This window comes from Monodelphis domestica, chromosome 8 (assembly GCF_027887165.1).
Source record: "Monodelphis domestica isolate mMonDom1 chromosome 8, mMonDom1.pri, whole genome shotgun sequence".
In the NCBI taxonomy this organism is placed as follows: Eukaryota; Metazoa; Chordata; class Mammalia; order Didelphimorphia; family Didelphidae; genus Monodelphis; species Monodelphis domestica.
Window position 1 is genome coordinate 197,136,615 of NC_077234.1, and position 27,041 is coordinate 197,163,655.

The window sequence follows — 27,041 nt, forward strand, 5'->3', positions numbered from 1 at the left end:
AATAAACCTGGTTTGTTCTATTACCAAAGATTTGATGGCAAATATAGGCAGCAGGAATATCATTCTGCTTAGGATTATATGCATTTTCCTTTAACAAATCTGATGAACTCATGACTTCTGACCCATTCCTAAACATCAGTGAGACTAATATATGCCAGCAATTTTCATACTTTTTTACATCAGTATGGTTTTACCTTCTTAAAAATGATCAAGGGCCCCCAAAGAGCTTTTGTTTTTGTGAGTTCTATCCATGGATACTTACAGTACAAGTTAAAACTGATCAAATTATAAATGATCCATTAATTCATTTCAAAACATGATAAAGTTACTACATTATAACATGAATATTATTCTTATGAAAAATATTTTCCAGACAAAATAAAAGGAGAATGGTATGGTTTTATACATATTTGCAAATATATTTAATGTGTGGTTTAATAGAAGAGAGGCAGATTTTCAAATCTGGGTCTGCGTTCAGTCTGTTGTAATATGCTGTTTAGTTGAAGCATAGGAAGAAACTCTAGACTCACAGAAGTACATCGTTGGGAAAAAGGAGAAATATTTTAAATAGGCAAGTAATACCTAAGTAATGGTGATGAAAATAATTTTGACCTCACAGACCCCCTGAAAAGGTCCTGGTTTTTATTTTATTATGAATCATAAAAAGCATAATTCTCCATGCTTTCCATACAAAAAGATGACAAGGTCCTTATGTATCTTTTAAGAGATTTCTAAGGATTTTAATGTTGTTCAGTCACTGATCCACAACAGGATAAAACACTTTAAGAACTTCTGACACCAAAATAGATCTAAAAGTCATTGTTAATGAAGACATCTACACACCATTGACTCCAGAAAACCAGATCCAAGTTCCAGGACCTCATGTTGTTGTTCAGTCGTTTCAGTCACATCCCTCTCCTTGTGGTCCCATTTGGAGTTTTCTTGGTAAATATGTTAGAGAGGTTTGCTATTTCTTTCTCCAGATCATTTTACAGATGAAGAACTGAAGCAAAATGCATTGTGGCTTGTCCAGAGAGTCGGAGGCCAGATTTGAACTCACAAATATGAGGCTTCCTGACTTCAGGACCTATTCACTGTGCCACATAGCTGCCTGATTTTTAAGGATAGACCTAGTTAATTAAATGAATACATTTCATTGGAATAGTGAGAGCCCAATATAAAATAAGATTAGTGGTAAAGTGAATACTAGTCTAACAAGATGTACATTCAGAAAGTTAAGCCCTTCCTTAACTTTATAAGCCTCCTGTCATTTCCCCACTCTCCATTTCTTTCTTCTGGCTAAAAATTTAAATAAGATATTTATAAATGTCTATAAATATATAAATAAAATTTCCATAAATATGTAAACAAGGTATTTTGCATATGTACTCTAGAGAAATAGTCAATTACTCAGGGAGAATGAAGGCAACTACCCCAATCTTTATGAAATGCTTTTTTATCTCTTAATAGAATCCACTTGATTCAATGGGGTTATTATTCATTCAAAATTAAAATTTTGCACTCAGGCAAACAAAACATGCTACAAAAATACATGCATCTCCTTTTGGAGACTAGAAGCAACACTTGAGGTTAGAGCAAAACAGAAGAAGGGAGAGGAAAGAGTTCATTTGGTTACTCTCAATATGATGAAGGGGCAAAATAAGCTTTATTTTAAATAAACTCTTCAGTTTGCTGGAAGAAAGTGAGGTGATTTTCATTTAAGTCATTTGTTATAAAGTCTTAATATGTTTTTATAAGCAAGCACTCAACTTAGCCATTTTGAAGGTTAAAACTTTGAAACAACAGGCAACAATTCATTTCCCAAGGGATCTGAAGAAAAAACATTTTTGGTATTTTTGGCAGGCATCAAATATCGAAGATTCTTCCAGAATCTTGAGTTGTAAGGGAGAGACTTATCTGCTTTCCACTTTAAAATCCTGTGAGATTTCAGCAGCTTCAAAGATTGTGGCAAAAATGTAAAGTCACGAATAGGTGTGAATTCGATTAAGATTATTTTAATTTTTCTTTCCACAAGAGCTTCATGGAGTCCACTTTCAAGTTCATATTTGACTTTACTAGACATGTAGTTTTCACTCAGGACAATGATTAGCCTTCTGCTTTTGTTAATCAATGAATGGATGTCATCAACAATAGCTGATAATTAAAGACATGTCCTTGGTTAGAAAGGCTAAAAGAATTGCTAGGAAATAATAATCATTTGAAAACTTTTAATTGGGAGTAATATGGCATATTTTTTTATAATTTGGGACACATAAAATGATGGTATGTTTTTGGAAGCCACCCCATTATTCCAAATAGAAAATGAGTCTAGAAAATAATTTCTTTGTTTATGTAGACCCATTTAAAAAGAACTCATCTTTTCTAATTATGAGAACCTCATATTTAGGTAGTATTTGAATTTACAAAATGTTTTTTTTTTCTCAAAAGAACCATGTAAAAGAAATACTATAAATATTATCTCTATTTTATAAGCTAAGAAACAGCCTAGAGAAATGACACAGCTTGCCCAAGTTAATACAGTTAGTATCTAAGGAAAGTTACAAACTCAACTCTGAATTTCAAATTTAGTTTCAGATCTCATTCCTTAAACATATGACTGGAGCCATGATTTCATATAGGAAACTCCCAACTGAGGGAACTCTGTCTGCTAATAAAGGAAGGTGATTTCTCTGCAACATAAAGTCTAAGAGAATTGCCTAGACTATTAAGAGCTTAAATGGTTTTCTTAGGGTCATGGTGCCAATATGTGGCAGAGGTAAATCTTAAACTCAGGTCTTCCTAGCACTAAGAGCAACTAGATGTCTCCTCCCAAAGTCATGGTACCATTTAAAATGTCAGTCCATAAATATAATATAAAATACACACCCGTGTGTAGAGGACAGTGATTTTGTTGATAAAAGAAATGCAGAGCAAAAGGCTATAGACCATCTATCTATCAATCATTCGCCAAACCCTTTTAGCCTTTTCCTCCCAGCCCCTCTGATACGTATAAACCGTTCTTAGCATTTGGGGATTGATAAAAAGCTAAAAAGAATTTTCTTTGCCCTAAATAAAAGAAAACAATTCACTCAGAAAAACCCACAGGGAACAGCAGCAAAAGAGAGAACGAATGCCTTTGTGTTTTTTCTGGCTAGTTGTGTATGGCCTGTTGGTTGTTGTGGGATGCTAGCTCTGAAGTGGAAATCATCTCAGCTTTTTAGAGCTGTGATTCTATAACTGTGGCCTGTGTAGCAAAGCCGCATCCTAGCTAAAGACCAGCAAAGAGAGAAAACGCAGTCACTGAGAGCACCCGATCAGCAGACATCTGCCCAGAGTGACAGAAAGCAGAATTGTGACAGCATCAAAGGAGAACAGCTGCTCTCCCCCAAGAGTAATCCCAGCCATACATGTTTCTTTGGTCTCCTCTTTCACTGGTACTAGGAATTAACCTGCAGGAAAATGCCCAAGAATATGGATGGGGTGGAATCTTTCTTGACATTTATTTTGATATGTGGGTTGGTTAAATATATTTTATTTTGAAATGACATCTGTAAGAGCAAACAAACTAATTAATTAATTAATTAATAATCATCAGTGGGAAAGAAGGCTATTTTTGTTCTTTTGAGAGGCAGAGGTTGAAATCACATCTGGGTGGTTAGCTAAAAAATCCCCTAGATATTTAAATGTGCCTTTGAACTGCTTTTCTTCTGCTGCTTTTAGGTTCTTTCTATCTAAACACTTACTTGAATTCACATGAGAAAATTCTTTTTCATGCTTTTCCCCTCCTATAATGCGAATTGTGCTCCATGTGAATCAGGACTTGAGCAAAGACTAAAAGGGACTGGGGATCTTTGTCCTACTTTCCTTTTGTTCTGTGTTCCTGTCATCAAAAAAATGACATCCTCCTTACACACTTTACACACACACACACACACACACCCCAGCATTTCAAAGTTATAATTTCATAGATCAGTACTCCTATTGACAGATCACAGCCATTCTGTAACCCCTACAACTGAAAAATTCATCTCTTTATGGCCAATTGAATGACGAGTAAGCAGTCTTTCCAAAAGGTCACTGAAAAAAAGATAATTATTATTCCTTATTCTTACTTACTACAAACTCCCCAGTTTTCTTAATTTTTGTCACTTAGGGCTATCTTTGTTAAAACCAGCAAATATTAATATGGGGATATATCACGTAGTACCCAGATGTGTAATGACTCATTTCTTAAAAGTGGGAACCAACTTTTGTCCCACAAAATAGTTCATCAAAATAAGCACGGTATTCTGACTTTCTGAAAGGAATTCTCTAGATAGAAACCATTTGTTAATATCAAACTTGATCTTACAGCAGTATGCCCACCCCACATTTCAGAGAACAGAAAATGAACTAATTCTTGGAAAGGAAGTTACTAGAGCTACCACAATTAACATGTTTGTAGCTGCTGGATAAACCTGAAATAAAACCACAGATACTCAAGGTTTCTGTGTGATGTTTTGTTTTTTGTTTTGTTTTGTTTTCAGAAAAGACAAGAAAAAAAGAAGTCATTCATAAGTTTAAAATGTTAAATAATAACTACTTTTGCCCCCTTATTGTTCAGACAAAAAACATCTTCACTGGTTTTTCAAGCTATATTCTCTTTGCTTACCTCCTCCAGGAATTATATCCCTTTCAAATATGCACAATTTATAGCCAAAGTGTTTTTCCAAGGCTTCAGGTAAAATCTCAAGAGCAAATTTGTGTTCTTCTCCATTTTCAGATTGGCAGTCTTTCAGGTAGGACACAAATGCATCGTATTCTTTTCCATCTGGGGAGGGGAAAGATAAGTTTTCCTCAAGTTACTGAACATGTAAATCCAATTTAATCAAGACCATAATTTGAAGAAAATGTTTAAGATATTAAAAATTGGTAGATATCACTTGAAGAATATTAAATTATATCAGTTTAACAGATAGCCCCCCCCTCCCCAGAAATGTAGGGAACACTCCTTGGTACATAAATGCATTTTAAAGACATTTGAATTAAAATACAATTTAGGAGACTTTATTAGATGGCTAAAATTTTTTCTCAACTTAAATAATTCTACTATAGAAAAATCACTGAGATTACAAGCAACAAAGAGAAAAATGTTAGCTTTAACATATACCCCCATGTCATTTTCTCTTCTTACAGGGTGAATTTGTTGAATGTCAATAACAGATTTTAGCTGTAATCATCTATTAGTCGTTGTCTTTTGTACTTGACAAAGACCAAAATGACATCACTTCATAAATTGGATTTAAGTAAGATAAAGTTGGGAACAAGATCATATGCACATCAAACAAGTATTTCCTGATTTCCTGCTATGCTATCAATCACTTAAGTGCCTGCTATGTACTTTGCATTTGCAGTAGACGATGTAGAGGATGGAAGTATAAGTTGCTCTTGGCCTTGAAGACCTTAAAATCTAACTAGGGGTATATAAGGAAAAGCTAAGGAAAAGCAAATGCCTAACAAACTAAAGTAGTAGTTCCATGAGTTGATAAAGAAGGTAACCAATCATTCATTTGTTAGAGGACAGCAGAAATGTCCAACCTCAGATCTGAATTGCCTCTCGGGTTATTCTAAATAATACCTTCAGGTGATGAATTTACTCAAGGGAAAGGAAAAACAGAGATAAAGTTTGAGGAGTCAATACTAGAAAAGGGTGTACAAGCATTAGTATAATACACTCCTCAATTTCTCATTACCTTTCATTAAGAAAACTTCTTCTGGCATAGAAGAAGACACTACTCACTAAAAATAACTGCCCTATTGAGTCCACAAGGATGTAAGTTTTTGCTGCTCAAGGAACAAAAAGGAAAACTGAGATGATGTTAATTAACAACAACACCTATTACATAGGATACCCCTCCAAATTAGGAGATGCTTCAAACTTCTAGGATCTTCCAATCTAGTTAAGGAGACAAAACACACACCAATGAAGTAATGAGAATCATCACAAGGCAACATAACAGCATGTGCAAAATAACATGACATACGTTGAAAAGCCATAAATGTCAAAGAGAAACATAAAGAATGTGTGTTCAGAGTGGGAAAAGTGTCCATTGGGAAATAGTTCCTAGAAAATCTAAGTGTGCCTTGATGTACGTGATCTATGTAAATTAGTAGAGGAAAGAAGTATTATAAGGGATGGGAATATGAAAATGGTCTAATGGCTAAAAGGACATATAACTAGCACAAATGGATTTGTAAGAAACAATTCAATATTCTCTTAGAATTATACTTACTAATCCATTACAAATTCATTTCCCTGGTCACACATGAAGACTATTGCTATTGTGTTTGTTGATCAAATTTTATATGATATGTTCCAACATAGTAATTCATCTTCTCAATTAGCCATACCCAGACTCATAAAATGTTGGGAGATGAAAAGGCCCCCTTCATTTTACAAATAAACATTTCCACGTGTCAGCATACAAAATTCCAATCACATTAATCTTGAATATCTTTCAGTCTCACCAACTTTAGGATTAAATTATTTCCTGGTGTATTTGTTTAATTTTGACTACTGAAGACTCACAATAAATTTTCTTTCATATAATAATCTATAATCCTTATTTTAACCAATATTAGGACCCTTGGACTAAAATGGAGAACCTTACTGAGGACTGCTATCCTTTGTTACAATAAGAATTTATTTTCCTATTGTGAAGTATTATTATTTGTTAAAATAAAACTCTAGTTTAATGAGATGTGCCATCATATTAGAATATGGAGTAAAGCTGGAATTCCAAGTGGAAGACATATAAAAGCACAAATGATAGCAAAGCACATTTTTACATGGAGTAAGATTGTAATAAATAAAGCTAGCAAGTGGCCACAGTTGACATATGTTGACACTTATTTTAACCATAATGTTTTTAACCATAATGTAACAATGTGTTAACATTAAATCTTTGTTTCTTGGACCAAATATATAATGATGGAAAAGTTATTCCAAGAATCCTACATTTTAAACAACTCATGAGGAAACTGAATCAGAGAGAGTTTAAGTGACTTGGCCAGAGTCACACAGCTAGCCACTGTATGAGTCTATATCTGAACTCAAACCTTCTTTTTTACAAATCCAGCACTCTATCCTCTCTTACACTGAAGTTACTTAGTATTCACCCTTCATTTTGCAAATGAGTACAGTTTCAAAATGACAAATGATTTGCCCAAGGACACATAGTAGTGAGGTAAAGAGCTAGTACTAGAAATCATGCAGGTTTTCTGAATCTGTATACAATGTTCTTCTCATTACCCAATGTTGCCAGGCCAAAATAATCATTGCAATTCAGCTTAGTTCAACAAATATTTATTAAGAATAAAATGCTGTGTAACACAGACAAAAGAAAAAAGACCTTTTTTAAGGACTTTTTGACAAGACTGACAGACATAAATATAAAAGTCAGAGCAGAATTCCTAGACAACATTTAGACAACTAAAAGAGAGTACAGTAAAAGCTCATTAAGTACTAAAGTAATTCAAAGTGTCACCACAGATTACAGTAGATACTGCTTGTGCCTAGCATCCTTCCTATAATTATAACTGACAACAAATATGATGTCATAACAATGCAATACAATTAAATGCACATGAACTTCTCAACTGAGAATGGAGTATATTCTTGAGACAAGAAAAGAGAGGCCAGTGCAGCGATAAATATTACCTAGTAAAGTCTCATCTCTTCTAAGAAAGTCCCTGTAACATAAAAGTATATCAACTCTATAAATGACACACATGATCACTAGGAAGATGACTGCAGCTGAAGATACAAGGGCAATAATAAAAATGTGTCTGGAAATATCAGCAGGACCTTCTGGGGAAAAAAGAAAGAAAAGAAAATTATTATTTTTTAATTAAAAAATCATCCACCCTCTTTAATGCTATCTACTTCCATCACAGGTTCATAAACAACTTGTTCTCAACTCAAGTGTTTATCACTTTGGCTCAGTAGGATGTTCTGTCTAGAAGACAAATTAGGATACATGTTACTGTTTTTCAGCTCAAACTCTGCACAAATATTGATTTTGAGCCTTGAAATAGCTGAATGGAAGCATTTTAAATAATGCCACCCTTAAGGATAGAGACTTAAAATGGTAAGAGAAAAGAGAAATAAAGATGGAAAGGGGGAAAATTTGTAAACAATTAAGCTAGAAACTTGGGAACATAGCTATATTCTAGTGCCAATGGTGCCCCCATATTGGGGATGGAAATCCTATTCTCTGCCATGACTCTTAATTATAGTCTTTTACTTAAAAACAAAACAAAACAAAACTCTGATCACAGTAACTGATCAACCATTGTTCTGGGGGTGAAACTTACTATCCACCCCTGTCTTGGACATGACAAACTCAGAGCACAAATCAAAAGAAATAGTTTTTGGACATAACCAATGTGGAAATTAGTTTTCCTCAACTCTGCATATCTCTCACTAAGGTTTTGGTTTGGTTTTTCTTTTTTCTCAATGTGTGGGAGGGTGTAAGAGGAAGAGAAAGTGAACTTTTGTTAATTGAAAAATGTAAATTTAAAGAAGAAATGATTTTTTAAAAAAGAAAAAAAGATAAAGGAAATATAAAAACAAAGTAACAAAAAAGAATTTTTAAAGGTGAAAAAAATAAAAAATTGCAGACTTTCTAGTACAACTAGCTATTAAAACAATATCTAAATGGCTGTGGTTGTTGAATAAAGGACCTGGATAGTTAATGTCACTATACCTCTGGACATTTATTTGAGACTAAATATCTAGGTTTTACTATATTCTTCATGCCCATCCTTCTACCATCCAGGCCATCCTCCTTGGAGTATAAGGGACTTCCCCTCCTGTCTTTGATAGATGGTGGCTGTGCATAGAAGGGGTTGAAACAAAAGGAAAACTAGAAAAAAGGCAGAAAAAGAAGTGAGGAAGAACAGTAGCAGTAATAGCAGCTCCTTTGGCTCACTACCTAGCCCCTTTAATCTCCCATCCCTTTGCTCAGGGCCTTGGACAAGTATAAGTGAAGCAAAGATCAACTAAATGTGAAAAGCTAAAGGACTTTCAGCTAGGAAACCAAAAAAATGTGTGTGTATGTATGTATATATATACATATATATGTGTGTGTGTATTTATATGTAAATACCTGTGTATGAAATGTATATGCATCCTCATGAAGAAAAATAATTGTAGTGAAGAGTTTCATAATCATTTATAATTCAGTTTCATTCATTCATCTAGAAAGGCAGGCAGGAAGGAAGGAAGGAACGAAGGAAGGAAGGAACGAAGGAAGGAAGGAAGGAAGGAAGAAACAGAGGGAGGGAGGGAGGAGAGACCCCTGAGTTCCACCCAGACTGATTTCTTTTTTTTATTTTTTAATTGAAAAATGTTATTTAATTAATTAATTGAGAATATTTTTACATGGTTACATGATTCATGTTCTTTCCCTCCCCTATCCCCCCCCCCCACCATAGCCAAGACACAATTCCACTGGGTCACCCAGACTGATTTCAATCACCTCCAAAGCTGATAGCACTAGAGACTCTTGATTCTTAGTCCTGGTCACTAGTTTCAATAATAGAAAGCAGCAAAATATAATGCATTTTCCTTTCTATTTTCTTCATCTAATAAGAGAATTATCAGCTTATTATAATGGAAAGCCATGAGACCTGGATTCCAGTACCAACTATGGCATTAACTAGTTGTATGACAAAGGGTTATTTTTTTTCTGGTCTCAGTTTCTCCATTGGTAAAATGAGGTGGGTGAGGTTAGTTGATCTACCATCACTGTCCCAAAGCTAATACTATCAAAACCCTGAAGTAAAATTATGCTAACATACCTTTCTTCTTCAAGAAATATGCTATAGTCTCGGTGATGCTAGGAGATGACAAGGTACAGTTATACCACATATTCAAATTCTCTTCCTTGACAATTTTGATCTCCAATAAACTGGAAACACGCGTCATGGCATTTGAATCGCTATAAGAAAAAGTTTAAGTTTAGTCATAATGTTCACTTGATCTTCCTAAAATATTACTTGAATACAATAATTCACTTCAGCAATAACCACTATACCTTACAGGTGCAATTCCCACCCAGTAATCGATATTTTAAAAGGAAAGTGAGGGAGAATATTGTTTTCTCTAATAACTTATCAAGGAATATCAGCGACTGCTTGGAATCAATGTTGAAAGAGTGACTCAGGACTAAAATTCTTGGGAGATGATGGCCATAGAATAAAAATACAAAAGGATTCAAGTGTAAAAAGATATTCATTGTTCTCCACTCTCCTAAAATGAGTTCTACTGCAGGTAGGGCTTGAATTTGAAACCACTGAGATCAGACCAGGATTTGAAAGGACTTTTGAAAGTCTTTAAAGACCTTCTTTTCAAAAATTTGGAAGTTTCCAAAATTCTTAAATTTAGAGACTTCCTTTCATATATGAAACATCCATAACTTGGGCACCTTAAGTCTGGGTCTAACCAGGAAAGAAATTTTACCACCATGGCCATTTCTATATATGGAGATGTTTCTAATGAAATTTTTGTGTTACAGAGAAGTAATTAGAAGGCTTAAGAATAGAAAAAAGTCCAAACCTTATGCAACATATATACATACAATAAAATTTTGTATAATAAAGATTTCCAATCTCTAGCTGGTGATCTCTTATATTTTTCTTTTTTATATTACTTACAAATTTCTTGGTATTGGGAACTTCCAATGAGGAAACTTCCTGTACAAGGCAACTAAGTAGGTACCTTCTCTGCAGCCAGAAGTCTTAGAAGTTTACCTGGTGTATGGCCCACGGTCACAGATTCAGTCTGAGTCAGAAGAAGGACTTGAATTTAGGCTGCCCAAAGGCTGGTTTTCTATGCCCTGGCTTGCCCTATGACACCTCAATTTAGTATAGCATTTTACTTCCATTATTTAATGCAACATTAATAGCCAGAAAGAAAATGGTCTGTCCCTTGAGCATCTTGGTGGGCCTGGAGTCAGGAATATTTATCTTCTTTAGTTCAAATCTGCCTCAGATGCTTAGTAGCTGTGTGCCTCTGGGTTAGTCAATTAACTCTGTTTACCTCAGTTTCTTCATCAGTAAAATGAACTGGAGAAGGAAACAGAAAAACACTCCAGCATCTTTGCCAAGAAAACCCCAGTTAGGTTCCAAAAAGTGACATAACTGAACAACAACAATAACAAAACCTGTCGCTTGGAGATATTCTCAGTAGGATTTGTCCTCTTGTGTGAGAACTTATTTAAAAGCCATTTTTGTTTTAGGGGAAAGGTGGAAGAGGGAAAGCACTACTCTGTGGCAGATACTGTACTAAGCCCTTTTACACGAGTATTATCTCATTTAATACTCATAACAACCCTGAGAAGTAGGTGCTATTATTATACCCATTTTACAGAGGTGGAAATGGAATTAGAGGAAACATTACTTGCCCCTAGTCACACAGCTAATAAATTTCCTGAATCTGCATTTGAACTTGGTCTTCTTGAGTCCAAGTTCAGCATTTTATTCACTATGCTAGCAGCTCCTCTAAGATGATTATATGCTAAAATAATCTTATGAATGAAATATTTTGGTATGGGTACTTTCAGCAATTAATGGCTCTCTTTGCTGTGTGACCTAGGCAAATCATTTAACCTCACCTAATATCAGTATTCTCATTTTTAAGATGACGATAATGGAACCCACCTCTTAGAGGGTTGTTTTGAGGACAAATTGAGATAGCATTTGTAAAACACTTTACTAAGTAATATAAGTGCTGTATAAATGTTCATAATCCAACTGAGTGGAGATGATGCTTGACCCATTGCGTAGTTCTTTTTTTCTTTATAATTTGAAAAGTCAAATTGAAGCTTTATTTCTGTTCTTGCATATTAACCTAGCAACTGGCATTATTCTCCACATTCATATATATATATATTATATATTACATATAATATTATATTAAAGCAAAGTAAAACAGAATAATATATTATATAGTATGTGTAATATGTAATTTACATACATAATATAGATTTGACTATTTAAATAGGGCTATAAGTTAAAGATAAAAATTAACATACTTAAATCTTGAGTTTGAAGTCTTTTTAGAAATGTATTTTTCCTCACTGGAGCAATATATACATGCTACTGGTTATGTTCATGGAATGAATATCATCAGGTTGCATGGGTAATGATTTTTAGAGAATGAATGATGTATAACGTCATTCTGTGTTAAAGGCTGTGATCTGAGGGAAACTTGTGGTTAATACATCATTTTCTGCGCAACAGGCGAGTTGGCAAATCCAGGCTTTGGCAATATGAAGCAAAGTAAATGAATTTACTGGTTGCACAATGTGCTGTAACCAGTAATGAAATAAGAAGAGCAAACAGCAAATCCACATTAAACTTTTGGGGAGAAAAAGCAGTCAGATTTCCCTTGCACTAAGGAATGTGGGTATTGTAGGGGAAACGGTTGATACTTAGGCAAAACAAAAACAAAAATGAGTTTTAAATCCTCTGATGTTATATGTTTAAATCACATGGTGTTAACAGTTTCCACAATAGAAGTTTGAAAAGACCAAACTCTGAGCCTAGGTTTCCTTATCCCTAAAATGAAGGAGGAGAACAAATGCCCTCTGAGCACCCTTCCATCTCTAGAGATATGATTCTATTAAATAAATGGGTTAGAAAGAAATTAAAGGCTGCTACTATGGTCAACCACTGGTAAGATCTGACTCCACCAGATAAAGCTCCCAGAAAATAATGGCTATATTCATTGACTTAGACCCCAAACTGGATATCCAGAGCAATATCTACAAAAAAAGTGAAATGGTTATTTGATTGGTTTAGAAGAGTCTCTTCTCCACTCACTCAATGCAGGTTCTTGATCTGTTTATAAATAGGATAAAACATAGCAATACTATTAGTCTTTTCAGAACTTATAAATGACCTGCTACAGGCAACTCAGTGAATAGAGTGTCAGGCTGACACATTTTATAGATTAGGAAACTGAGGGAAATAAAGGTTAAATGACTTGACCAAGGTTACTCAGCTAGTAAATATCTGAGGTAGGCTCTGAACTTGGATCTTAAAGCCTTCCACTTCAGGGCTCTAGCAACTATGCTATCTAATTGGGGGACTCTGAACAGTTTATTTAGGCTTTTTTAGCCTCAGTGTCCTCACCTATAAATGGAGATAATGATACAATCATGTTCTACCCATTATAGCTGTTAAAAGAAAAGCACTTTGTAAGCTATCGGGAACTATATGAGCCAAGGCAGCTATGTGTCTCAGTGAACAGAGAGTCAGGCAAAGAAATGGGAGGTCCTGAGTTCAAGTCTGACCTCAGACACTTCCTAGTTGTGTGACCTGGGGCAAGTAGTCACTTAACCCCAGTTGCCTACCCCTCACTGTTCTTCTGCTTGGAACCCTTGCTTAGTACCAATTCTAAGACAAAAAGTAAAAGTTAAGAAAAAGAACTATGTGGCCCAAATCGTCTATACATCTGTTTATATTATGATCACTTTCCCAAGGTTTCCACAGACCTTTAAATTCTTGGCCACTATTTGAATAATGATGATAATAACAATTCACCATCATATGACTGTCAGTTAAAAAGCACTTTTCCCAATTCCTACTCTTCGAAGCAAGAGAGTATAAATATGTTATCCCCATCCTGTGAGGAAACTGTTGTTGTTGCAACTTGTTGAATATTCTACAAGATTAAGTGTAAGAGGTTGGAAGTGGCCTTAGTCCTCTGATTTTCTCATAGATCAATGAACAGTTAACACATGAATGCTGCCTTTGCCTATCATAGGAAGAACACACATATCTAGCTGGGTAGATGATGCTGCCCAATGGTCTTTCCTTCATATGGTGCTATTAAGGAATGGAATCCTTGATGGATTGATCTATGTTAAAAACTAGAAAAACATTCCCCTGTAGTTCCCAAACCTGGAGATTACTATGCAGCTACCCAGATAGCTACCAGAAAAGCTAAGCCCATTATCACCACTGCCTGTGCAAGCTGGCCAAAGATAAGGAATGAAAAGGAAATGGGCTAGTTACCCTTTCAGCTCTGAAATAACTCTAATTTTGCAGCTATGTTTTAGATTATGTGTATATATATATATACTTATATATGTATGAATATATAAATGGATCAAATAATCTTATATGAGTGGGTGGCTAGGAAGCCCTATTTACCATTTTGATTTGAGAGAGACAGAGAGAGAGAGAGAACAGGAGGGTCTGCATTTCTAGGTGTGGTCTAGTTTTTTTTAACCCTTACTCTCATCTTAGAATCAATAAGTATTGGTTCCAAGGCATAAGAGTGGTAAAGGCTAGGAAACTGAAGTTAAGTGACTTTCCCAGGGGCGCTTAGGTAGGAAATATCTGAGGCCAGATTCGAAGCCAGAACTTCCCATCTCTAAGCCTGACCTGAATCTACTCAGCTTATTAGCTGCTCTGCGGTCTAGTTTTTGTGGTCAATCTTCTTTTTGCTTTTTCCGGTTGGAAGGTCTGTGGTCATTTTATGCACAATCAATTATATTGTTTAAGTACAAACTATTCAAGTACTTTGGCAAATAAAATGACATGTTACAAGTCATAATATCACATGAAAAGATTAATTTGACATATTGTAAAGTGCACTCAGATACCACCTGCTATTTATTTTGTTTATATTTATATTAGTATCATTCTCTTCCATATAATCCCAGTAAAGTCTACCATCCGTGCCATCCAGTATAGCAGTACAGTTGAGTGTTTTCTTTTTTCCTAAACCAAAAAAAAAAAACCAGTAAGGAAAGATTTACTCTTATCACAACCCTAAAGCTATAGTTTCCCCCCCAAACAACATTAAGAAATTAATACTACCCAAATGTCCCATCATCTCCAATATACGTGAAGCATTTTAAAGACTATGAAACTAAGCACTTTAAAAGTATAAATATTCAAGTCTTGTTTTAAGAAACCTCATTTACAAAAATCTAAACACAGGAAATTGACAATCATGTAGTTATTTGTAAGGTGTCCCCAAATTTTATTTTTAAAATTGATTGTTTAGAATGTAGAATACATTACCCCATGGTAATAATCATAGAAAGGGTGGTTAGGTTCCCAGGATGGGATGTAAAGGGTGAGGTTATAGACTAATAGTCGGTCAGAGTGAGAAGAGATCTCAGAGGTCAACCAGTACAACTCATTAACTAAAGAGTGGTGGATCAAGAACTGGTCTCAGTCTAAAGGACTGGATTCAAGTCCCAGTTCTGATAATATACTATCTGGGTGATCCTTAGCACCAAGCCACTTAAACTGTCAGTGTCTCCAGGCAACTCTCTTAAGACCATAAATTATAGAAAAGATGTCAAGTTGCATTCATTGAGAAAGTTATTCAGGGAAAAAGAAATCAGTTCCTAGAATCATAAACCAAAGAATTTTAGAGCTAAAAGAGATCTTAGTGACAATCTATTCCCTCAGACTGAGAAACTGAGAACCGAAGAATCTAGATAATTTGCTCACAACCCACAGCTGATATTTATATCACATTTAAGATCCATAAAGTGTTTGATACTATTTTAGCCTCACCATAACTCTATAATGTTGTTATTAATGTCATTTTACAGATAAAGTAACTGAAGATCAGACAATTTAAGTAACTTGTCCATGGTTACATGAGTATGGTCCAAATATTTATAGCCATGTCTTCTTAACTCCAAATCTGGGACTCAACCACTCCCTCATACAATGAATTCTCTTCTCCTTTATTCAAAAACCATAAATCAACCAATTTTCCATTTCAAGCAATAACACCAAATGGAATTTGTTTCATGTTCTTTTTCTTAACTTTACAACCAAATGGCCAAATTATAATGGCACCATGAAGGTACTCCTCAGAACCTGGAAATATTATATTCAATTCTGGACCCTACAGTTGAAAGACCCTGGTGAGCTGCAACTAGAGAAGAGTAGCTAGCCTAGATTGTTAAGTGCCATGATTAAAGGAACTGGAAATGTTTATTTTAAAGAAGAGAAGACATGAGACAAGAGAGTAGACAAGAGGGCTGTCTTTAAAGTATCCATAGGTAATTCCTACAGAAGAGGGATTTGGTGTGTTACATTTCATTCCAATGGGTAGAAGAAGGGACAATAAGTAGAAATTGTAGAAAAGAAATTTAGGTCTAATATAAGGGAAAACTCCCTAAAATCAGAGCTGTCCAAAACTGGAATCAAGTGCTTTGAGAGAACAGTGAGTTCACTGGAGGTCTTTAAGCAGAGACTGGATGATGAATTTCAAACATATTAGAGAGGAGATTCCCTTTAGATATAGATTGGACTAGGTAATAACTGCAGTCCCTTCCAATTCACAAATTCTACGAAAACAAAAAATTTTAACTTCCCCAATAGGATAGCTTCACCAGAACAATGACAGACTGACTAGTGACCTAGGTATTTGAGTACTTCATCATCACTTAGTTTAGCTACTCTCATCCCTTTCACGAAAGGTTATTAAAAACCCAACTCTCCCCTTCTCCCCAACTCTTTTGTATAAACATAGGATATGTGTGTTTTATGGACATACCTAATTCAGCTTCCACATAATTAGTCATATTCCCAAATAGTTTTGGCACTCTACTTATGTTATCTGTTTTTTAAGAGGAAAAAAAATACATTATTCATGTACAGTACTTTTTAATGCACATATTAAAGTTCAATAACTGTATTCAATACACTAGAAGTCTAAATGTTTACAACATTTATGAAATGTTTCCATTTAACAAATATTTCATTCCATCCTACAATAACTAGAAAATGCATAAAATGTATAGGAGTTATATCCAAGACATACAAAGAACCAACTATAAAACTTTCTTTACTGAAATAAAAGAAGGCTTAAAATAACTGGCAGGAGTTTTTGTTACACATGGCTGGGCCCAATACAAATGACAAAAATCGTGATCCTACTTTAATTGATTTTCAGATTTTCAGTTCTAGTAATCAAACCAAAGACTCAATTTATAGGACTAGACAAATTAACAAAATGTATTTGAACAAAGAAAAGGTTTGGAATCTTGAGGGAAATATTATATAAAAGTATAAATGAAGTCTTAATATTATCTAACGGGATTCAAACCATATTATAAAACTGCAATCATTGAATCCACTTAGTACAAGGTTAAAAATGGAAAATTAGATGAGTGTTAAAGACTAAGTGAATTAGAATCAGAAACAAACTCAATAGCCTACTGTTAAATAAATGCAAAAACATTGAATAAGAACTCCTGGAAAAAAAAACAACTAGAAAACAGTTTTGAAAAGTAAATAAATAGAAGAAAGAAGGAAAGGAAGGGAGAAAGGAAGGAAAGAAGGAAAAAAAATTCTATCTAGCATTTGATGTCATATATCACTGTTAATTCCAAATTAACCTAAATATGAAATGTAATTTTTTTCAATTAGAAAAAATGAATAGAAGAACTATTTAAAAAGAAAATTCTTAATGAAATCATAGATAGGAGTGGTCATCAAAGTTAAAAAAGACTATTTCACCTATATGAAATTTAAAATCTCTTTCAAGGAAAAAATCAGTACAGTTAAGATAAAAAAGGGCAGCTGTCAATACAGTAGAAAACAATCTCTGGATCAAGTATCTTTGATAAGGATCTGGAATCCTTTCACAGACACAGTATATATTATAGATTATGTAAAATTCTTTGTGAATATAAATATATGTGACAAAGACCCATTGCCCAATGGATAATTGGACAACAGATTGAACAATTCTCAAAAGAACTATCATAGAAAAGATGGTTCCAAATCACTCATAATAAGAGAAAAACAAATTAAAATAATTCTGAGGTTTCACCTCAAACTCAGAAAACTTACAAAGATGGCAAAATTTAGTCAATGTGATTCAGGCTGCAGGATGATAGCTATAGTAATACACCATTGATGTAGCCCTAAGGAGGTCCAACCACCCAGGAAAACAACTTGGAATTAAGAGGGAAACGGTAAATAAAATATATAAACACTTCAACCCAGAAATGCTCCTATTGGGCATATATCTTAAAGAGGTTAAACACAGAAAGAAATTCACATTTCAATTCACATATCAATATATTCATAATTTTTGTGCTAACATAAAACTGGAAACAAAACCAATATCCATTGGTTAGGGAATAGCTAAACAAACTCTCGTACATAAATGGAATGGGAAAACATTTTTTCTGTAAGATATAATAAATATGGGGTAGCTAGGTTGCTAAGTGGTTAGAGAGCCAGGTTTGGAGATAGGAGGTACTGAGTTCAAATATGAAATCAGACACATCCTATCTCTGTGACCCTAGGCAAGTCACTTAATCCCAGTTGCTTTCTTAGAAAGTAAGGTTTTTTTTTTTTTAAAGAGATAACTATGAGAAATACTGAAAGATTTCATTAGTGCATAAAGTACTTGCGTATAAATGATGTCTAAGGCTCTAACTTACTCAGATTGCCAAAAGGATCCGTGACTAAAAAACCCTTTTCAGGCTGTAGGAAATGTCTACTCATAAAAATGTTCATTTACTCCTGAAAATGCTGCCATCCAGATAAGTTCAAAATAAGGTTTGGACCAACATACTTCTGACTGGATCTTTGTGTTCAGAACCTGTCTGTGGTCAGGATGGATCTTCTGACACCTATGTGTGTGCATTCAGCATATTTAAAACTATCAAACAAATATAAAATAAGCTTGTAATTTTGTAAAGCCTCACCTTCTCTTCTTAGAATCAGTACTAAGCATCAGTTCCAAGGCAGAAGAGTAGTAAGGGCCAGGCAATGGGGGTTAAGTGGTTTGCCCAGGGTCACATAGCTGGGAAGAGTCTGAGATCCCATTTGAACCCAGGACCTCCCTTTTCCAGGGCTGGCTCACTATCCACCTAAATGCCTGGTTGCCCTTATAACAAGCTTATTATTCAAAAGCTCTTCTGTCTTCAAGGTTTTTCAGAATTTTCTTACCTTTTACTTTCACACGGAAAGTTTTAGTGACATTAAATGATCCATACTTATTTGAAAGGAAAAATATACAGGTATAATTGCCTTCATCTTTCAATTCAGCATTCTTCAGAATAGATGATCTATAATTCCCCGGAATTGGAGAACAGTTCTGTTTGGTCACAAAACAAATAAATTTCTTTTACATAAGCAAAAAACAGTGTTAAAAGCAGTTCTCTCTGTTACCTTATGATAAAAGATGCTTTGTCTTTGAAAAATTAAACCGAAGTAAAGACTAGCAAATGATGAAGCAAAAAATTCTAGGATCCTAGAACTTTTTCTAAGGGTACTGGATCTCTGAAATAATAACAGTCAGTATGGTCATTAACACCGAGAATCAGAGCCATATCTTCACAGCCCGTAGTTTTAAATATTTTGTTCTGCTTAGTGGTATTATCATAACCATAGGGATTCTGTAAATAATATCCTTTGGAGAACAGTGCAAGTTAAAGAAAATGCCAATGTATGAGCCATGAACCAAAACTGAATCACCGAAAAATGGATGTTGCTACTATTAGAAGAATTTCGCAGAAAAATATGAGACAGCCAGATGGAGTCACAGAGAGCATGCTGGATGGGGAGTTCAGAAGACCCGAGTTTAAATTCAGATTCAGATACTTACTAGCTGCATGACCCTGGGTCAAGTAACTTAAACTAACCTCTGTCTGCCTTGTTTTCCCTCATCAGTAAAAGGGTTAATAATAGCATCTGCTAATAGCTTCACAGGCTTTTTGTGAGGATCAAAGAAGACAATACTTGTACAGTTCTTATCACAGTATGAAGCACATTTGTTACTCCCCTTTTTCCAACATATTCTCCTTAAATAATATTTTAGCAATGTTTAGGCAACCGTCTATCATTCAAGAGCTGGGGAAAAGGGAATCCATATCTCTTGCATGAATTTTTAGCAAACAAAAAAAGCATGTAGAAGGTGAGGAAGTGGAAATCCACCTCCACTCCAACAACCCTACCCATCCCTTGCCTTTGGTCAGTGATGATCAACTTTGAAATGGCAATGATCCAAACCATCAAGGTTGAGTTTCCAACCACATCTCATCAAAGGTCTTTCTTTCACTTCTGCCAATGAATGGGGAGACATCTACAAGTCAACTGCCTGAAACAATTCTAGCGGAAAGATGACAACTCTGCTTTGAAGATTTGGCCACCTCTGAATTCTGGCACTCATCCCAGTGAGAGGTATTGCTGTTCTTTAATGCTTTTTTTAATTGTCACAGCATACCCTCTCACCCAAAGAAAATTATCATCTCCAACACCATGCACTATTTGACAAACAATAAAGTCGTTGTCTTGGACTAAACATCATAATAACAACGACTAACATTTATATTGTGCTTACTGTGCCACAGCCACTGGGATAAGTGCTTTATAATTATTAGCTCATTTGGTCCTCGCAACTCCTGGAGGAAACATTCTTAGATTAATTAGATTAAAATACTTAAAATATTCAAAATCAAACAAAATCAAAAATAAAAATCATGTCTGATGATACAAAAATGCTCAGTAGAAGTTAGAACCAAAAAAGGAATTAAAAAGAAATCTCCCAAATGAAAAAAAAATGCAGCAAAAATCCTTAGTATGGTTAGGCAAGCTGATCATTAAGCAAATGAGCTTAAGTAAAATTGAAAAAATTGGCTTTCATCAAATTGATTCAGAAAAATTGACTTGAGGCAAAATTGCACTGTTTGTTATGGGAAGGATAACAGTTAAAGGTAGTTCAGAGGCCAGATTTGAACTGAGGGCTCCCTGACTACTCTTCACTGCCTTAGTACCTCTGACAACAGGGACATCGAGAACTCTCAGGCAATAATCAGGAGATGATGCTTGAATCAGGACTTCAACAAAAGTATCTGCCCCTGTCTCTACAAAACAATATGGCAACATGACAAATTCTTTTCACCTTGAATTCATCTCCCTGAGTCATAGAAAGAACAGCTTCCTTCTCCATGAGGAGTTACAGTAAAGAATTTTTATGGTGGAGAAGCTTTTATATACACTACAAATGTTTTGCTGCTTTCTTTCATGTTTATACCAACACGTTTTGGAAACTTGGTTGGACTGTGCTATTCACATTTTTCCAACTAACTATCCATGGGTGGAAGATCACCCATCTATGCAAAGCCAGAATGGACCAGTGGGAGCAGCAGCTAACTGCCTAAATGGGATCCAGGACTCTTGGATTGCTGGGAAGGGGTACCTGACTCCCATGTATTGCAAGCCAGGTTTCCTTCAAGCAAATACAATTTTCCCTTTCATTTCATTTTATTTTAGAACCTTTTTCATTTTCAATCAATGTCTAGCTAGCAGTGGCATCTATTATCAATTTTGGCACACTTTTATTTTGATAGATCCCTTATAGACATAAGGCAAAACCAAAATTGTCTGGCAAATTTCAACACAAATTATCTCAGTTCTTATATTTAAATTAACCCTCCTCACATCTTACACAGATAAAACAATAGCTTTCTGCTCCAGTTTCTTAAAACCCCCAAAGGAGATTGAGAATTTACTATGAAAGAAATAAGCAATCCTTAAATAATAACCTTGTAACAACTGATGAACTTTACAGATGAATGGGATAGAAATACAATGCTACAAAGACAAGCACTTCTTGAACTCTATGTAGAATTTTTCAATAATTGTTACCTTAAATAAAGATATACGATGGTCCTTTTTCTGGTAGTAATCATCAATACAGTTTATGGAAAGGGATTTCCCAACATCTGCTTCTATAGTTATTAAATGATTTGGGTGAAAACAACCGTGTCTGTTTTTTTTAGTGACACTTATAGTCCATGACTTATTTTCATTTCTGGAAGGGGAAAAAGGTTTAAGGACAATTTAAAACATTTTAAAACAGTGAAATTATGCACATGACTTACAAAAACAAACAAGCACTTACCTTCCCATACTGCCTGCTTAGCCCTACTTTATAGGATACTATTTTCTTTTTTGTTTTGTTTTGTTTCAGGAAAACAAAAGGAAATGAAATTTTAAAAACCCTCAGAGAATTACACCCACTTCCACATAGCTCCAGACCCATTCTCCCTGCTTTGCAACTGATCAGTAGTAGAAATTTTACCAACCTGTAATAGAGTAGCAGAGGGTGAAGAATAATCACAGAATATTGGGATTGGAGTGGATTTTAAATATCACAATTCAACTCCCTTATTTTACCGATGAGGAAAATAAGGTCAGAAGAGTTAAATTCTTCACAGAATGAAGAAAATGGTAGACCTGGACTTTGAATATAGGACTCTTGATTTTGGACCAATGCTCTTTCTATCATATCACAGAGCCCCTCTGCTAAAGTATTAATCGTTTTTAGGAGTAATCATTTCTCCTTATAGTCTCTTTGCTAATGGATAAACTATTGAAAGTTTTGGCAAGCCGGTGAGACCTGGTTAGGCTTATTTTTTATGCTGCTATATAAATGCTCACTCAAGGCACAGGGACATAAATTTATCATATTTGTGGATGACACAAAGCCGGGAGAATTAGAAAAAGATAACTGGCAGCAGAACTTGGATGCTAAAGCAATCTAAATAAGCTGGAATTATGTCAAATAAACTGAAATATACTGAGGCAAATATACCATCCTACTCTTAAGCTAGTATATATTTCTATGTGTATATATAATATGCATTAACAATTCTGTTTTAAAATTATATATAATTACAGTAAATCATAATTATATTGAATGAATATATGTCATATGTATAGAAATATGTAGACATATACACATATATGTAAGTATGAAGGTGTTTGTGTTCAAGGCATCATTCAAGTGGAAAAGACTTTGGGGTTTTTGTAGACTAAAAATTCAGTAAAAGACAATATGATGGGACTATTGGAGCTGTGAACTGAAGAGCAATTTGGAATTAAAATCATTATAGCCTTAGACTCAGCAATACTATTGCTTGGTCTGATTCCCAAGGAAATCATGGGAAAGGGAAAATAATTTACATACTCCAAAATATTTAAGCAGCTCTCTTTGTGGAGGCAAAAAAATTGGAATTGAGGGGGTGGGTGTCCATCATTCGGGAAATGGCTAAGCAAACTGTGGTATATGATGGTGATAGCATATACTGTGCCATAAGAGGCAGTGAGCAGACTAATCATACAGCTAGGACGTGTCTGAGGCCAGATTTGAACCTAGGACAGGCCATCACTAGACCTGGCACTCTGTTCATTAAGTCACCTAGCTGCCCCTTATCCTCTCATTTTAGAAAAAAGGAAATGGAGGACCACAATATTCCCCTAAAATGTTCTTCCATTTCCAGATAGCAAGTCAGCACATCTTATCAATTCTATCACCAATATTTCTTTCAACTTTGTTCTCCTCATCATTCCAGTGACTCCTCCCTAGATCAGGCCATCATTATCTGTTTTACTAGGTAATTGGTTTCGTTGCCTTCAGTCCCTCCCCATTCCAATCCATCCTACACAAAAATTTTCAGATTAACATTTCTAATGCATGTCTAAAGTATATTATTATGTAGCCCAACAAACTTTTTAGGCTCCACATTGCCTAATGAATAAACTAGAAACATTAGTCTGATATTCATAGCTCTACAAAATTTGATTCTAATCTATCCTTTTTATTTTTTAATTTTTCACCTTCCATCTCAGAATCTATACTAAATATTCGTTCCAAGGCAGAAAAGTGGTAAGGGCTCAGCATGTGAAGATAAGTGACTTACCCAGGGTCACTAGAAAACTAGAAAGTTTCTGAGGCCAGATTTGAAGCCAGCACCTTCTGTTGGTAGGTCTGGCTTTCAGTCCACTTAACCGCTAACTGCCCCCTAAACTATCTTTTAATTTTGTTTCCTATAACTCTTCCTCATATATTTATCCTAGAATAACTAATTCTACTTAATGCTTTCCCACCTCTTGAATTCGACTTATTCTATCCCTTCTTTATATCTGGTTCATTATACTCTCCCTTTTATATAATCTTAATCATTATTGTTCAAATCTCAGTTAAAAAGCTTCATTGAATCTTCCCTGAGTTCTCCAACCAACTGTGACTTCTCTCTCATCTGTACTGATAGCACTTCCCCCCACTCTTAAAACCCTTTCCTTCCATCTTGGAGTCAATACTATGTATTGGTTCTAAAGCAGAAGAGTGGTAAGAGCTAGGCAATGGGGATTCAATGACTTGTACAGGGTCACACAGCTAAGAAGTGTCTGAGGCCAGATTTGAACCCAGGATCTCCCATGTCTAAGCCTGGCTCTCAGTCCACTGAGCTACTCACCTGCCCACTCTGAGAGCCGCTTTAAAATATATATGCGCTGAATATTTATACTTCAATTTTTATTTCAGTTATTCCTATGTAAATCTAATAATTCTGGAGGTAACTCTCTAAAGTGCAAACCCTGACCAGCTGGAAAGTCTTTGAGAATGATACTCTCAATTCAAGTTTGAAGAGAAGAGTTTCATCATCAGTGATTTCAGAGTAGTTCATGCAGCAGAAAAACTCTTGAAGACCATCTATTAAATCACAGAGAAACTGTCACCTACATTTATAGAAGAACTCACACTGGGAGATCCTTTATGTATTGAAATGAGTACAGACACGCTTTATTATCGGTACTAGATTATAAGCTCTTTGAGAGCAGGGAACTTATTGTATGTATTTCTGTCTCCCTCTACCACATAGCAAAGTCTAGTGCATGTAGGAAAAAACAAATGTTTGTTGAATAAATAAATGAAAGTCAAGCGGAATGATTTGGGAGTGGGAAGGGAGGAGAAAATGGATGAGGAACTATTTTGTTGCCCATTTTGACTTTTAGGTGAAACAAGTCATTCATGTAGAGATGTACAGAATCTAACTGGAAATGTTAAAATGAAGTTCAAGAAGGAGGCTACATGTAAAGTTAACAATCTGGGGGTCATGAAAAAAAGAGAGATGAGAGTGGAGGGCAGAGGACAGAAGTTCTATTTAGGGAGCCCTCACTGGGAGGGACCACAAGGGACTACGAGGAACTATGACACACTGTAAAAAAACTTTAGACTGAGAATCAGGACATGTGTACCCCTGTTAACTTGTTAGATGATTTCTGTAAGTCAAAATCTCTTGTGCCTCAGGTTTATTATCTGAATAAAGACGTAAATGAACAAGGAGATATGATAAAATAAAGAAGGATAATCAATCAATCATGAAAGCAGCTTTCAAGTATCTGAAGAACTGCTATGTGGAGGAGGGATTAATCTTGTTTTATTTTGGCCCCAGAGGGCAGAAGTATGAGTGATTGATTAGATGTTAAAAAATAAAAAGATGTAAACTTAAGTAATAATGGAACAGTTCCTATTCTCAAAGAGCTTATATTCAACAGAGGTAGAAGCAACATTGTAAATAGGTTACTAGACTGGGATTCAGGAAGACTTGGATTCAAATTCTGTTTCAGACACTTACTAGCTATGTGGTTCTACAGAAGTTCCTTGACCTTTATGTGCCTCAATTTCCTCACCTATAAAATGAAGGGGTTGGACTTGATGATCTTGTGTATATAGACACACATGTATTTATATATGTGTGTATATTAACACACATTTTGCAAACATGTATACATCTATAAGATCATCTGTGTATAAATACATATATGTATTTTACATACTATATATGTTCTGATTCAAAGCCCTTTGCCCTATTCTATATCATTTCCCTTATCTTGTCCTATTGCCCAGCCTACATCTTCATAATTACTCTCACATCTCCCACCTTCACCTAATCATTCCAGTTTAATCTTCCAATCAGCTCATGAACTGTTCCCTGTTCCTGGAACACCCTCCCTCCCCCATAGTCTTTCCCTTTTCTTTGCCTACTACCTCCTAAAATCCTATCATCACTATGAAACCTTCTTTGGAGGTGAAAAAGAGAGTGAATATTCTTGGCTGCATCAATCTAAGAATGAAACTCTCACAGACTCCCTCTTCACTCCTCAGTTTATGGTTTACACTTTCTCCTTTGTTTTTATAATGTCAATTAAGACAAAGCTTGTAGTTACTCAATCAAGTCTTGAGGTGGAGAAATAGGAGTGGTTTCTCATCTCTTTTGCCTACTACCTCTTCCTTTCCTTTCCACACTCCTCACCACCCCTACCATGCAAAGAAGGGAAACGGGGAAATTAAATATGGAGAAATGAGTTCAGGGGAGTTTCTGAAGGAAGGAAGGAAAGAAGGAAGGAAGGAAGGAAGGAAGGAAGGAAGGAAGGAAGGAAGGAAGGAAGGAAAGAAGAAAGAAAGAAAGAAAGAAAGAAAGAAAGAAAGAAAGAAAGAAAGAAAGAAAGAAAGAAAGAAAGAAAGAAAGAAAGAAAGAAAGAAAGAAAGAAAGAAAGAAAGAAAGAAAGAAAGAAAGAAAGAAAGAAGAAAGAAAGAAAGAAAGAAAGAAAGAAAGAAAGAAAGAAAGAAAGAAAGAAAGAAAGGAAGGAAGGAAGAAAGAAAGGAAGAAAGAAAGAAAGAAAGAAAGAAAGAAAGAAAGAAAGAAAGAAAGAAAGAAAAAAAAAAGAAAGAAAGAAAAGAGGGAAATCAAATATGAAGAACACAAAAAACCCCAAAAGATGTATGAAATAATTCAGTTTGAAGGAAACAGAATAATAGATGCTGTCATTATAACTATCCAATTATCTATATATTGTAAAAACTCTTCATATTCAGGTAGACTCCTTTTCTTTCACTGAGGACACAAATAACTAAGAATGGTTTCTAGTATTTACTCTATAACTAGTTTCCAAAAAAATCCATTTCTTAAATAAAAGTGATCTCTTTCTTCTTGCTTTTCTTATAACTAAGAAATTGATTATGTGGAACCTAAGTATACAGTGAAAACTGGAAACCATTTCTTACTGTAACATGCTACTGTTGTGTCATTAATTAGAATCAATTCAATAAGAACTTGTTAAAACATCTTCTATGTTCTGGGCACTGGAAATACCAATCAAATCAAGCCAATAAGCATTTATTATTGTATTAAGCATTTGCTATGTTCTAGGTA

The 27,041-nt window shown here is 34.9% G+C and overlaps 1 protein-coding gene across 1 annotated transcript in view; it reads right to left on the minus strand.

Annotated features, from left to right (window-relative positions):
• Positions 1 to 625: 625 nt before the first annotated feature.
• Positions 626 to 27,041, minus strand: part of IL18R1 (interleukin 18 receptor 1) — a 35,039-nt gene continuing 8,623 nt past the window's right edge. Inside the window, exons 4-11 of the mRNA XM_007501171.2 lie at positions 21,691 to 21,856; positions 18,991 to 19,138; positions 16,580 to 16,642; positions 14,661 to 14,775; positions 9,844 to 9,983; positions 7,700 to 7,849; positions 4,652 to 4,810; positions 626 to 2,154 (exon numbers count right to left, since the gene is read on the minus strand). Of these exons, the coding sequence (XP_007501233.2) occupies positions 1,787 to 2,154; positions 4,652 to 4,810; positions 7,700 to 7,849; positions 9,844 to 9,983; positions 14,661 to 14,775; positions 16,580 to 16,642; positions 18,991 to 19,138; positions 21,691 to 21,856 (1,309 nt within the window). The 3' untranslated portion in view covers positions 626 to 1,786. The remainder of the gene's footprint in view (positions 2,155 to 4,651; positions 4,811 to 7,699; positions 7,850 to 9,843; positions 9,984 to 14,660; positions 14,776 to 16,579; positions 16,643 to 18,990; positions 19,139 to 21,690; positions 21,857 to 27,041) is intronic.